The sequence below is a fragment of the Genypterus blacodes genome, unplaced genomic scaffold (assembly GCF_046128005.1).
Source record: "Genypterus blacodes isolate CSIRO-AG114 ecotype Tasmania unplaced genomic scaffold, CSIRO-AGI_Gbla_v1 ptg000158l_1, whole genome shotgun sequence".
In the NCBI taxonomy this organism is placed as follows: domain Eukaryota; kingdom Metazoa; phylum Chordata; class Actinopteri; order Ophidiiformes; family Ophidiidae; genus Genypterus; species Genypterus blacodes.
This window is the reverse complement of record NW_027466959.1, coordinates 1,209,183-1,225,091: the sequence shown is the minus strand read 5'-3', so window position 1 is coordinate 1,225,091 and position 15,909 is coordinate 1,209,183. Positions and strand designations below refer to the sequence as shown.

The 15,909-nt window shown below is 42.7% G+C and overlaps 1 protein-coding gene across 1 annotated transcript; it reads left to right on the top strand.

Moving 5' to 3' along the window:
- Nucleotides 1–457: 457 nt before the first annotated feature.
- sult4a1 (sulfotransferase family 4A, member 1) lies at nucleotides 458–13,034 on the top strand. The gene is made up of 7 exons (XM_076167369.1): nucleotides 458–626; nucleotides 4,659–4,789; nucleotides 5,118–5,198; nucleotides 5,764–5,890; nucleotides 6,009–6,103; nucleotides 9,310–9,448; nucleotides 12,922–13,034. Exons 1-7 carry the CDS (start codon nucleotides 458–460, stop codon nucleotides 13,032–13,034), a joined length of 855 nt encoding a protein of 284 aa, XP_076023484.1.
- The last annotated feature ends 2,875 nt before the right edge of the window (nucleotides 13,035–15,909 follow it).

Below are 15,909 nucleotides of genomic sequence, written 5' to 3'. Positions count from 1 at the left end.
AAAGGTTTATGTAATTTGATTCTGCATTAAGAAACACTGTATGGTAATTGTAGGGTTACCATGGAAATACAATCATAAACATGCTCTTTGATCTGATTGACTGTGACACCTTGCAGGTTTATAGGTGAATATTCCTAAATGTATTTGATGATGTCATGCTCATCACCTCTGCGTGCACATGAACGCGAGTCTCTGCGGGCGCGCGCATGCTCGAGCCCGCAGAGTGGTCCTGATGCTGTGGGGGCGCGCGCATGACATCACTCTTCTTCTGCGTGATTGGCTGAAGGCCAACTCATTCGTGCGGCATCCACGGCGACTCTCGAGCATCACAAAGCGAGTTTTAAAGCAACCCCTTCATCATCTTCCTCCCCAGCTGTTTGTCTGTTTAGAGAGGAGACCCCGTGTGTGTCTGTGAGTGTGTGTTAGCTTCCTTCCTCACTGGCGGCTCGGCAGGAGGATGGCGGAGAGCGAGGCAGACACGCCAAGCACGCCGATTGAGTTTGAGAGCAAATACTTCGAGTTTGATGGAGTGCGGCTGCCGCCCTTCTGCAGGGGGAAGATGGAGGAGATCGCGAACTTCTCCCTCAGAAGTAGCGACATATGGATTGTCACCTACCCAAAGTCAGGTGAGCCTCTGCGGTAGAACGCGCCGCTCTGCGCTGCAGCGCTGATGGCATCTTTAAGATTAGACATGAACTATACGGAATACAGCGACCCAGACCATTCAAATCCTGTTTACAGCTGATTTAACGCAAACCTGATGTGTTTCCGTTGCGCTTGTGCTGCAGCAGCTTTCGCCCCAACGCAAGACGTCATATTACGTAACGTGGCAGTCTTGAATACATTTTAAAGGTCCATTATCGTTATTTATTATGAATGTGTGTTTCACTGAGACTAATGAGACGTCAACAAGCCCGACAAAGTAAATGAACTAATGCGTGTACACATCATCGATCCTGTGCGTCACACTTCCCAGGCGGCCGCCAATTTTGGGTCCAAACGGGAGTTCGTGTTTACATCCATCAGTTTGGAGTGTTGAGGGTCGTTGTGCAACGCGGCTGCAGGCGTGCGCGTTGACCGCTGTGAGCTGGGTGGGTCTGGGTCATGTGACGGCTGCTGGAGCTTTACATCCAATGCATGCCGAGGAAAAAGAGAATTTCAAGATTTTGAAGGCAAACATTTCTCATTTCCTGTTGAGATTTTCTGTAGAGAAACACCTGCAGTGAGAGATGAAGATGAACGCTTACCCCCAAATAATTTCTTCAAACCAAAAATGTAATTAATTTCACTTTAACAAGAGCCACTAACTCCCTTATGACCCATTCATCAATACTTAAATACAATACATGCATGGTAATACATTGATTCTAATAAAGCATGGCTGATTGTGTAAACATTATATTCAGCTATAACTCTGTCCTGCTAAATGTGAGGCTCACGGAATTTGCCCCATGTGCATCAGGCTGCATGAGGAGAGACACATAGATACATCTACTGTATATTCCTCGAAAAGATCAGGACCTGCAGGCACGAACAATAATGGGAATGTTTCACATTAATCTCTATCCAATCAGCACACGTCTGTCTCACTGTGATATTCTCCTCTGTCCACTTTAGTAATGATATCACTGAATGCTAAGATTTACCTGGCTAACATGTTAAACCAAGAGATAAAGATAATAAAAAACACACACAAATACAGGTTTCAAAGGGTTGCTGAGCCATAAATAAAAATAAATAGAGACTAACTTGATTACAGCAATTAACACTTGCTGGTTTTACACATTCACTTAGACATTATGTATTGAAATGCAGTGATGGCACTGGTAGTGTATTCTTGCAGAGGCCTGCTGCACTGTACTGCTGAATACACATTCTGTTATCTGATACTATGAAAGAAAGCTGCTCTGGGTAACACTCGGCTCTCTCCTGTTATTTCCTGACAGCATTTCTGCATCCTGGCTCTTTTCTCCTTCCTGCATCAATGGAGGGCTTGATTTGACTGAACATTTAATATAACTCACCCTTTATAATTTCTAAATAAGTGTGATTTACTAAAATATGATAAAATAACTTTCATAGGAATAACTGCAGGGAGAGTTCAGTTCTTAACTTCTCATACATCCTGAAATGATTCTTGACAACAGTCATCAGCATCTTCCATCAAAATCTGTGCACAATCCACATTGTCTGCAGAGAAAATACAGGATTATGCAAGAGTAAACTGTATAACTGTATATAGTCATAACTGAAGTGAGCTGTGTGCACACGGATCAGTAAATGCATTTAAAGCTGTGGGCTTGGACACTCAGCACTGATGAGCCATCAGCTGTTAAGACCAATGTCAATAAAACGTCGAACCTCAGATATTTAGAATAACACTAATTATTCATCTTCCCTTGTCCTTAACACAACATTATGGGAGTCGATGCAACGTAGAAATGAGGATTTAATCCAACAAATGTACTATTCTTAGTTTCGTTGTGGCAACTGTGTTCACATGCAAGGGACGTATAGACGTCTCAGCATTGACTGATCGGTAGTTCCCCGTGTCCACCATCAGGCTCTTGGTGCAGAGGAAATTGTCACCAAGGAGAGGAGTGGACACTTTTACTAATACAAAGTCAAGTGGCCCACAAATCACAGTGTCACAATGCATTTGCCAAAAGTTGGAACGCTGCTGCCATTGGCGGCTTCGTGGGCGGGGCCTTGTTGTCCTGCCTGAATGTCAATATCTGACGCAGGCAGTGTGCTCACCTGCTCAGGCCTGGAGAGGGAGTCTGAAATAAACAACAAGCTGCCAACACAGCTGACACACACACAACACTTACAGCTGCTAACAAGAGGCTACCCACTGTCAATCCTGTGAGTGATTGGTCACCACAGCACCAAGGTTGATGCCTCTGGCTGCAACCATAACAGGACTGTAGTGAATCTCACAGATGGTTCCACTTATAGGGATGATGACATTAGGTATGAAGTTGTTGACAAAAGAGTTGAGTCCTTAACAGCAGAGAGGGACTCAGCGGATTGAATGGACTTGGCATCTCTTTCCACCACCTCGGCACCATAAAGGAGAAGTTTCTGGCTAGAGATTTAAGCAGCAGGTCTCCTTCGTTGGCAGAGTGCAATGAGTGTTATTGAGCAAAAAGCCGAATGAGAGAATTCAGATGAGTGGGTGCCATATTGTTGCAGACGCAGCTTTGTAGGCAACATCATGGACCTGTACTGGATGCGGGCAGAGACTGTAGTCAATGGAGGGACACAGAGGAGTCATGTGTGCTGTAGATTGACAATGGAGACGCTTTAAATACTGTGAGTATAGATAGAGTTCTAAAAGTAGATCAGTGATGGCTTCAGGATGTTATTGAACAAGCTGACTGCTTTATATTGTCTGGATATTTATACCTCAGATCAGCCCTCATGGTCTCGTCACATTCATTACTTCTGCACGTCAGGACAGATTATGATCTCTCCATGATGATCACCACAAGCCCTTTGATTGATCTTTACTGAACTGCAGCTGAGAGCATTGTCTGGTTGGGTTTGGAAACCTTACAGAAGGACTAAAAATAGCCAATGAGCCCCTCGGCATTACCTGTGTGTGTGTGTGTGTGTGTGTGTGTGTGTGGAAAGATGTGGATAGAAGTCAGCCAGTATTCAGTTTCTGCTCAATCAATCTTCATTAGCGTCTGAGTATTGCACATACACACACACGCAGACACAGATGGAGTGATGGAAAGCTGGATATTTGTCATAAAGTAAATGTTGTTAGGTTAAACATGTATGCATTGTGGTTTGTGGTCTGGCTATTGTTTTCTTCTACACTGCATCGATGTTATTGGGATGAGTTCCTCTGTGGGAGCAGAAGTGACTAGAGTGTTTGAGCTCCCTGATGGTTTCTTAGTCCCATTCTGCGCAGGTGTGTGTGTGTGTGTGTGTGTGTGTGTGTGTGTGTGTTTAATGGATTGCTGCAGAGGCAAAGAGAGCACATGGGAGGCCACATGTTTGAGGCACTGCATATTTGTTGTTGTCGGCTCACATGTGCCAAGCTGGGCCAATGGGATAATGGGGATCAGAGAGAGAGAGAGAGAGAGAGAGGGAGGGGGAGAGAGAGAGGGGGGGGAAGAGAGAGAGAGAGAGAGGGGAAGTGGGAGAGGGAGGGGGGGAGAGAGAGAGGAGAAGGGGGAGAGAGAGCACAGACACAGAGGAGAAAGTAACCTCTGTATCTGGAGGCATGAACGTAGTCTCACTGTATCTTAAAATAGTTCTGCTAATAAACTTTGGGATACAAATCTACTGCTCACTACCAGCTCAGCAGTTCAGTTTGATAACTTATTTAGTTTGGTGCTACAAGTTCATATTTCAAACATATTTCGAAGAGAATAGCTGATCCATACCCCTTACAAGGAGGGAAGGTAGAATGTCTCCTTCAAACACATAGAATATACTCTGTATCATGTATAGATCTAACACACTGCTCCATGAAGCCAAGTACTTTGTTGACAATGTGACAGAGTATTTGAGACATTCATTTAGTACCACCCTCCTTTCTATCTAAAAGAGAAACTGCTGATATGCATTGTCTTATTTTAGTCTGTGTGTGTTTCTCTTTTCTTTTTCAACTGTGCCATCTTCTCTCTTCTCCCCTCACACAGGTACCAGTCTTCTACAGGAGGTTGTCTATCTGGTGAGCCAGGGAGCAGACCCAGATGAAATCGGCCTTATGAACATTGATGAACAGCTGCCTGTCTTAGAGTATCCTCAACCAGGCCTGGACATCATACAGGTAAACCACTGGGTCACTCTAACAAAGAGTTTATGACACAGACGGGGATTTCAACACACAAAATCAATCTCCTACATTTTAGACACTTTTGTGGTCTACAACTGTGTTTCAAGGGGTCGTGTGACAACAAAAGCTTTTCAACCAAAGCTCTCAAGATCTAGATAAATATGTTTCAACAAAGATGGAGGGATCGTGACAATCATCTGCATCCGTGTTAGAATATTCCACAGCTGTCATGTATAGGACCGACCACAATGATCAACTTGAACACTGTTAGGATTCAGCATCTTTCTCACACACACGCACACACTCCTGTATGTTTCTCCAGGAGCTGACATCTCCTCGTCTGATCAAAAGCCATCTCCCCTACCGCTTCCTTCCCTCAGCCATGCACAATGGAGAGGCCAAGGTGAGTCCACGGAAAGAAAACAGTGCTACTATCAAACACACACACACACACACACATATATATATGTATATACATATATAAGTGTATGTCAAGAGCAACAATATTTAAGACTGTAAAAACACCAGCAGCTAAGCCTCCAGCAGCAATAAAACACTTGCAGCAACAGAGTCCCAGGATGTTAAATATAATAGATTATAAAATATATAAAAGAGTGATGACATGTACATTAAATGAAATGATGTGAGTGCGTTGAGAATCCAGAGCATATGATTGGGTTTCTTTAAATGCTCTGTATGTAAAGTGCCTCCACATATTGTTTGTTATGATTTGGCGCTCTATAAATAAAGATGAATTGAATATGATGAGTCATCGATGTGATCAGTGAGATGAGATGCATTTAGAGTTTAAAAATAACTTAAGTTGTTGTGCTGATGCAGCCAAATACACGCGTTAGGCTTTACTTCCACTTATTAAGTTAACAAGGCAGAACTTCAGAACTCCTGACATGAAGAGAACATGAACGTGCCATGATGTAACTGTGGTAAATGTTGGGCTTCCCCTCCAGGTGATCTACATGGCTCGTAACCCTAAGGACCTGGTGGTGTCCTACTACCAGTTCCACCGCTCTCTCAGGACAATGAGCTACCGAGGAACCTTCCAGGAGTTCTGTCGGCGCTTCATGCATGACAAGTGTAAGTGGGAGAGACGGGACATCCGTTAGTGACCTTGACCTTTGTTTCTGTCTCCAGATGGCTGGAAGGGAATTGAACCTTAATCCTTTGTATTTTGTTCCCTCCCTCTCTTTTGCAGTGGGCTATGGCTCTTGGTTTGAACATGTTCAGGAATTCTGGGAACACCGTATGGACTCCAATGTCCTCTTCTTGAAATATGAGGATATGTACAAGGTAACACACGTCTCAGTTATCTGCTTCACACCAGCCTTCTGATCTGGTGGCTTGTTTGAATCCTAACTCTTGTTCTTCCACAGCAGTTAACCATGTGGTCAAGTATAGATGTGGATACACTGTTCAGCTCTCTGCAGTGGCATTTCAGTGTGTTGATCCACTGAATGGAGGTCAGCCTGGTCCACCGTCACAGACTTACAAAATACAAATTGTCCAGGAGTTACGAAACCATCAACATTGGTTACACAGAGACTCCTACAAAGAGACAAAAGAAAACAAATATTTGCTCATCAATGCAAAACGGTGATCCTACAATGAAGCTCTGACAGTGTCCTTAAACTTAGGACCAAACTATCAGAATGTGACTGTTGCTATGGTCCATACCTATGAAGTGGTGCAGGTTGATGATTGACAAGCCCTTTCCTCCTTGTTGTAGCACCATGACTCACTTGACAATCTGACAGTCATGAAACCTGATGTCATACAGTCTGACACTGATTAGGACGGAGACAGGGTAGTGATTCGTTCAGCACTGGCGCACATGTGGGTGTGTAGGGTGGGAAGCTAAGTACAGATCTGCACTCACAGCACAATGTGCAGATCAACCACAAATGATTTATGGAGCCAAGTAGTGAAGTTAGCAAAAATTACAGGAATGAAGGGTGGAAAAAAAATCTCACATCCAAATCTGCCTATTATTCAGAACAGAGAGTTAACTTTGTTTTATCTGACTCTATTAACTGATTAGAATAGCAGTGTGATGTAGTGATGCTGATTTAGCTACAGGGAGGAACGGCACAGTCAGGTTGCATGCAGGGTGAATCATTTATTAACATGAGCCTATAGACTTAACTTTACTGTTAGTTTCATTTATGACAGCTGAGAGAACATAAAGCAAAACCCCAAACTAGATAAGACACCAGAGCATCAACTTTGACCCTGTATGTTGACGTTAAGATAAGGTTAGGCCATGAACAGGACAACAACAGACCCAAGCACAATTACAGGAATACAACTACATAATGGTTTCATTCTGAGACGTTCACTGACTTTAGAGCCACCAGGCCAACTTCTGTGATGTGTGCAACAATTTGGATGTCCATTAGGTCTTATAATGTAAATCTGCCTTATTTGACTGGCTCTGTTCACCCTTATTCATAAGGTTGTTTTGGTTTCAGGAGTTGCAACTTGCCAAAGTGGAGACTTGCACCTGGAATGTGGACAATAAGAGCCAATGCATTAAAAAAAAAGAAAAGCTAGACACTGATAACAGCAATAACAACAATCAGATCTGATTACAGCGCCAGATAACAAGAATTTGTGTTGATGCGATGAGTCCCATCATCAAATGTCATTCTCCAGAGAATGCATCCGGATACTGATGGTAGATCGCATTTAAATGTGAAGTGTTAAAATGAAACAAGGAGCCTTAAATTTCAAGGGAGGACTCCAGGGAGAAGTAGCAGGTGAGAAGAGAAGACAAGAACAGTAGAACTGATGAGGGGAACAGAGAAGGAACAAGAGTACATGGAACTTACATCAGGAATAGGAAATGCATGAATATGTGAATCATTTCAGGTAACTAACTGAGATGATCTGGGATGACAGGCCAGTGCCAAATGGGGCTAAAGGAGGTAATGGTGATCAGGTTTGTGGAGCTGGGAACACACACCCCTCTTTGTTTCCAGTTTCCCTCTCCTTCCAGTCACACACCCCTCCAGAACCAATCATGGTTGCTATTCAATGTGTGTGTGTGTGTGTGTGTGTGTGTGTGTGTGAGTGAGTGCGCACAGGCCTTACAATATCACCATCGCTATCCGAACAGCAAAGCGGGGTGAACCTCAGTGAACACCAGCACCGGCACAGAGACACAGTAAAAGAAACAAAAGCAAAGCAGCAGCAGACAAACAAGTAACAATAATGACATCCCTTCAGTGTCTAGCTAACCTGGGAACGTCACACTCATGTCACACTCCTGTCACACTCCTGTAACACTCCAAGTTCATCAGCCCGGTGTAAACAACCATAGATAATAAATATCTCAATTATTGATCGTCCAGAAACAGGGTGTGGGGGAAACTCTAACCATTATACGAGGAAGCATAATTCTTGCTGAAAAGTTTTCCTATAGGCTTTTCTTTAAGCTTAACCCAGCGTGACCTTTTGTCTGTTCCTCTCTGTCTGACTGCCAGATACCAGATAATCTCTATATGTCCAATCAATATGTGCTATTTACTCTGCCAAAGGTCCTATTTACATTATCTGCTGTTATCAAGCTCACGAGGCGCACACACACACACACACACACACACACACACACACACACACACACACACACACACACACACACACACACACACACACTCACACACACACACACACACACCCCGGTTAAGCTTTGGGTTCTGCTTGAGGAGGAATGTTGGCTTTCTTTAAATGCTGTGATGTGTTAAGTGCCTTGTTGTGATTTAGCGCGATATAAATAAAGTTGAATTTAATTGAAAGTTCTCTCTAAATGACCTCCAAGTCATTTCATAAAGCCACGAGACATTATCTCACCAGATTTCCCATAACTGATCTTTTAATATTCTTCTTAATCTGTTGGATGAATCTAAAATTTCCGGGGCTACATTACAATTTCAGATCTAAAACGTTTCAAATCTTATCTTCTTATCTCATAATAATAATAAAGAGATGAATGATGTCAGAACATGCCAGAATTATGAGAAAAACTAAATCACAGAAATTCTTTAGATTTTCCACAAGTGACAGAACACACACACACACACACACACACACACACACACACACACACACACACACACACACACACACACACACACACACACACACACACACACACACACACACACACACACACACACACAGCTGTACATTGTATCCTACCTTACCTCATATAAACACATATGAGGTTAGTACACACCCTTACAACACACAGATTGTGTGTGAGTACAGTCTGTTCTGTACATCTGATGCCTGGTGGTGATTTGAGAAATGGAATCACTCATGGATTGGGGAAGCACTTTGCATGTTCATATTACTCATAATGAAAATAGATGAGCTGTGTGTTATTAGATCCTGTGTGGATTCTCATGATTATTGCTTCCACAGATTCCCTATTTCTCACAACTCTGCATTTTTAGAGTGTTTTCATATCACCTCCATCTTGCTCTTCACCTTTGCAGGATCTGGGGAACCTGGTGGAGCAGCTGGCCCGGTTCCTGGGTGTCTCCTGTGATAAGGCTCAGTTGGAGAGCATGGTGGAGAGCTGCAACCAGCTCATCGAGCAGTGCTGCAGCTCTGAGGCTCTCTCCATCTGCAGGGGTGAGTAAGAGAGAACACAGGAAACCTCTCAGTCACATCTGAGGCCCCATCTAGGACGTGTTGGTGAAAGGAAAGGTCTTTAGATGTTGGTACCATGATGAACACCCATATTCACCCAAATCCACACAGAGGAACTAAACCAAAGGATTGAATCTATCAAATATGTCTGAAAATGTTATTATTCATCTTTGACTTCTGCCAGCCCCTTTTCATTTATGTCATCATTTTGCTGATGTCACATGATGAAGTTTCGTTCCTTATCCTGTGGAATTCAGTGAGTCTGGACCCAAAGGTGAACTCAGACAAAAGGCAGCTGTAGGAAAAAAGGGTTTTTAATCCCATGGAAGACAAGGGACTGGTGGACAGGCTTTAACTGAGATCTGTGGCAGGTAGGGTGGACTCTTGGCCCCAAATTTTGGATAAGGGAACTGAAGGGGAGGTTTACAAGAAACCCCACTCCTACAGGTGAGCCTCCCCTGTTGGTCGAAGGGGACAGGAGGCCAGGAAATGGATGCAGTAAATGCAGAAGCCTGCCTGTATCCTCCTGAGATGTTCGGCTGGTTCTTGGGCTCTACTCAGTTGCACAGGTTCTTTGGCTGGAGAGGGAGAGACAGGTGAATTGGGCAACACACAGAGTCTCAGGGAGGAGGAGGAGGGGAGCAGAGGAGGGGAGGGGGGCAGCCAGCTCTCTCTCCATGGCGCTCACAAAGACAGTTATCTAATTTAATGGCTAAAGAGTTTATACTGCCGAAACTGCCGGAGTCATACTGATCTTTGACTCGGTTAGCCTATTAGGAACACCCGCTGAAGTGAGTTCTAAAGTCTACAGAATACATGGCCACGCTGCAGGAACCCTGACATCATGATAGGAGTGGTTGGGCAGCATCCCTGATAGAACCTGATAGCAAGGCAACGGTGCAGAAGGACTCAGCAAAGACTTGACGTCAAAAGGCAAAGCTATGGCTGAGATGCAGGAATCTAGGCTAGGAATGCTGGGGAGTGAGGAACAGACACTAACCATCTGGCAAGATTGGATGGAAGAGGGGAATAGATATGCTGGTGAGTTGATGGGTTGATGGCAGGCAGATGTGCAGACTGGTGGTGCTGGTGAGATGGACGAGTGGTAATCAGGGAGGAAGCCACACCCAGACTGGGGGGGAACAGGAGACACAGGGAAAGTGGAACAAGAGAGAAATAGCTGAGACAATGGAAGATAAAGCACGGGGATACAAAGTGCTGTAGTTTCTGAAACTTTTCCTTCTCAGAAATCATTACTACCCTTTGGCCAAATGTCAATAAATGGTGAAAGTTCTCCTAATGCTAATAACAGAACCAAGCGTTTGCCAGCCTCATCTACCTTTATGTTTCTGAAGATTTGCTTGTTTTTGCTGAGTAAATATTCAATGTATTGGACTGCCAAAACTGCTCCATTCAGCATTACATCAATGATAAAGGCCTATACACACATATGGATCATATATGCACATATGGTTGAACACATCATCTGTCAGTGGTGCTGAGCTGCTCTGACATCCATTTCTCAGACATGTCCTTGGGTTGCATTGAGCTGCTTATCAGAAGGTGGTACTGTATCTACCAAATGGTCCAGTGGTAAAAATGACTTCATTGCTTTCAAGGACGTCTCAGAACAACCAATCACATCACAGAGACAATACGGACCTTATTATGTCTTATTGTCTTATTGATACATTTGGTCTAACATCGCAACATACAGTCCTGTCTGTGTTTCTGTTATTTGTCCACTCTGTTTCCTCTCAAACTTGAAGCTGTAGGAATCAACGGTTTTGTCGATCTGGGATTACGTTTGGACCTTGACCTGTAATGTCACAACGATGCAACCTTCTAAGTGCTGAGTCTAACAGATGGTCTGGTTGGTTTAGAGATGCTGTTTTACACATCCAGGTCAACACACTGGATATGACCCTCTATGACCGTCTGTGGTGTCAAAGGCAAAACTAAATCCATATTGAAATTTGTTTGAGAGGCAGAAAAAACGGTCAAAAGTGCAGATTTTGTTTGTATACAAAGTTCAAACATAGATAGAAAGAATAGATCTGAGATAATAGGAACAATCTGTATTTTGACAATGAAATAACTATTCATGTAGATTATTATTCATTTAAGTTGTTTGTGGTATAGCTGACTATAATTTACAGATATATATTTTCTAAACAAAGACAAGACTGACATTGTAGCACAACAGGACAACATGAGTGCAGAGGGCTCAGCTTCATCTGTAAGCAGCTAAAGTAAAGATCAGTCTGTGCTGATGCAGTTGCATGGTAGTGATTCATAACTGGAACAATTTCTTTGCATTTATCAGTTACATCTGTCCTCACCAACATTACCTGGATTTTGCATAAAGATGATGGCGTCGCTGTGTGGTTAACTGGTGAAACTACACAGGAAGCATTTAGGTTTTTATTCCCCCTGAGTTTCATTCCACCTCTGCATTGTTACTTTACTTTACTTTGAAGTTCTTATGATGTTTATTTCCCCATTTCCTTTTGGATTGTTAATATCTTGTTATGATTTCTGTCGTCCATTTTTCCTCTGTTTTCCCATCTGATCCCTTTTCTTTTAGTGCATGGAAGTCTTGTGTCAGTTGTGCTATAAGGTTTACACACAGCTGACACACCACACATGCCACACAGCAGGTGAGTCACTGTGACGCTGAGCTGCAATCACAATGTTAATAACCTCAAAGTGTCAAAGTCTAATGTCTTATCTCCTTCATACTAATCTGATACATTACATGCACACAAACACACACGGTGCACTTTATACATATGTGCTCTCCTGCATTTAATTAATATTTAATTTGTACCTTGAATTGTCAATGCAAATTGTATTGCACAATTACAACAAGGCAAAATTAATTGAAGTAACAGATGACAGAACTATAACACAATATGCTGTGTCTGCATGTCAAATAGAACTGAGGTAAAGTGGCATTTGGAGAAGATGTTTCCTTATTTTCAGATATTTGTCTGTTGAAACAAAGCACTCAAAAATACTTTTAATTTAATTAATAATTTTCAATATCCACATGCAGAATTTAGTCCAGATCCAACTATTCACTATTCACCTTAGATTTTTTTTGGTTGCTCAACATATTCAGCTTTCATAACAGCCTCAGGAGAGAGTCACAGACAGGGTCACATTTTGTTGGTAAACCTTTCACAGACCACTTATCTCTTGCTTGGTCCTCACCTGTGGTCATGAGCTTTGGATATTGACTAAGACTCAAATTGACTTTTGGATATTGACCGAGATTGCGGATACAAGCAGCCAAAATGAGTTTCCCTCGTAGGCTGGCCGGGCTATGGATCGATACAGAAGAGGGGAAGGAAACCACAGATGCAAGACTGCCCTTATTTTCAACAACTTAGTTCACAAATTAAAAATGATATCCTAACTGTATTTGTTTGTCCTCTGTGTCCTTCTTTCAGGTCGTGTTGGTCTCTGGAAGGACGTCTTCACAGTGTCTATGAACGACAAGTTTGATTCAGTGTATAGACAGAAGATGGGCAAGTCTGACCTGACCTTTGACTTTGGTCTGTGAGGAGGCCCCGCCCACCTTCGGCTGCTCCTCACACACCCACATACTTCAGTACAGTGAACAAGTGCACACTTGCTGCCAAAATCCATGCTCCTGGTGTCCATCAGTCAGTCAGTTTAACACTTAGGTGAAAGTTACCATCGGCAACCAACAGGTCTCCTAATTGACACACTCAAAAGATCTCAATCTATACCAAACTCTCCTAAACCCCTACCTCCACAGTATGTTCCCACCACTGTGTGTGTGTGTGTGTGTGTGTGTGTGTGTGTGTGTGTGTGTGTGTGTGTGTGTGTGTGTATGGGAGTCATGAGGATGCAGACTGTGTGCAGCGATTTAACATTTCCTGAGATTACGCCAGTTTGAAAACTCCACTGCGGGAAATTCCATCATGAATATTCTTAAGATGAAGCCTTACATATTCACCTTAGTGTGTATGCAAGTTCACCTATTATCACACACACACGTGCCAATTTAAAACACATCATCCAGAATAATCATGTGCAAATGTACAACAGTGTACAGCTGCATTTCAAGTCATTTACAGAATTTACATATATAAGTATAATCTCTATGCATTTGTATTGGGCTGAAAATTAAATATATAAAGACTGTAAACAATAATAAATCAACACTGAATATCTCAACGCTACCCGACTAACCAACTCAACCAACTCAACCAACCTGTCATTGGATTTCACTTTGATTCTGACAGACAGACAGAGAAACAAAGAAGTAAACACATCTCTAACACCATAGTGAGCAAAATTAAATGGAAGTCAATGATTTGTGGCTTGCATTCCACATCAGTCACAAATGTATCTGCACACAGTCTGTGTTTCTCTCTGGCTTCTCTGGTTGTTGGGGCAGAAATACAAACTGTTACATCATCATGAAACACTACAACCCTCCAGGGAGACGCAGACCAATGAAATTCACTCAAAGCCGCTCAGGAGGCCACTGATACCTTTGCATTAGTGAGGGAACTGGAGTACATTACTGCCTGTAAATGAAGAATTTACTCGTGCCAGCAACACAAAGTTATGTTAGATGAGCAAACACGATGAGATGAGACCTGAGATCTTTGCTAATGGGATGAAAAGATCTTTTTTTACAGCTGATTCTGTTCATTTCTATGTAACAGAAGTAAAATATAGATCTCCTTGATTTTTGTTATCTTTGTTTACACAGTTGACCCAAATAAAGTAGTAGTTAAGGTCCAAATAAAGACCAGAGGTCCTCACATTGCCTCCTGCTGGATGCCAATGGTAATCAGCTGCATGATGGGGAAAATATCAGCAGATGAAGAAAATAAAATGTCCCTCTTGGATTCTTTTGCACATCTTACATGCACCAACATCAGATGTGTGCAGCAGCCGATCTAACCCAAGCAAATATGTGGACGTTGAGTGTGAAAGGCGAGCACAAACATGTAAAAAGGAAGCTGATGTCACGCCTGATTCAACACAGTACAGTTTAGGATCAAAGCCCCAGCCTCAGTGCCCCACCCAGGAATGTCTGGGCTCACTCTTGATTTGCTCACAACGGTTATCAGCTGGCATCATAACCACTGATCGTCTGTGGACATGAATATCTAAGCTTTATGTGCATGTGTGTGTGTGTGTGTGTGTTGTTGTTGCTAGAGAGAGAGTGAGAGTGAGGTTTTTTCTTTTCTTCCAAGTCATATTTCTGTCCCTGAAGATGCTGGAGTTCAAATAGGGAACTCTCTCTCAGCTGGAGAAATATGTGTCTGCAAACATATGCTATTTATTTTGAAGTAAATAAGGAGTAAGAGTGGAAGTCTAGGAGGATTCTCATTAGGAGCCTTCACATGACTCTGCTCCAAATCATACAATCCCCAGAATTGACTCAAATGATCTCATCAGTGAATCATAGTGATATTTGTAAACCTGTATCCACACAGAGCTTCATCACACGGACAGTTTGCATGTGTGTTAAAACGTTGATTTAAAGAGGTATAGAACAATTATGGCAACGATGCGGAGTAACATCCAAACACCTGGTGGTCCTGCCGACTTTAAGCCAACAGAACGTTTACATGCCTGAGTAAATCAAGTTGCAATTGCATAAACTAAGTCTGTTACTGAAAGCATGAATGTGTAGAGATGAGAAATCCACAGCTTTCACTTACAAGCTGGTGTTTCTCAGGATGTGAGGTGCTGAAGCTCAGGTGGAGACAGAGCTGAGGTGATTGATCTGTTTGGTTCATGTGTGTTCGCTACTTTCTAATTTCTTGTTCACTCAGACAGTCAGCAGCGCAGACAATACACTGCTGTTGGTTACTTCAGGAGAGCCTTGGTAAAAGGAAAGATTCTTCAGTAAGTCTTGATTTCGCAACAACTGAGACTAAGAACTGAATTCAAACCAATAGACACTTCAAATTTTGTGCAAATCGGACCTTTATGGGTTAACTCACGAGCACTCCTGTCCCTATTTCTGGTCAATGAGTGCTTGATCCTCCGCTAAAGGCTTTATGAAGCCAAACTCCACAGGGGGGCGGTGGCTTTCTCACAGCATCAAGATAAATAAACTCTATTCTATCACACCAGTCTGAAACCAGAAACAGTATCTAATTTCTTTATTTACCTGAGGAATCAACACAACACAAAGCCTTCAGTGTAGATAGACGGTTCATCCTTTTCCTTTGAATTCACCTTCATCCTCCTCCTCCTCCTCTGTCTTACGATGTATGTGCTCTACCAGACACTTGTGAATGTCTTTATTGTGTGGCTACAGACAATTACAGCAGACACTTTGTCACGCAAGCTCTTTTATGGACGCTCCCTTCTTTTCATTGTTCTCTCACTGGTTTCCTTCCCTTTGCGTCATTCTGTTTACAGCCGTTGGCAAGGCATCAGCT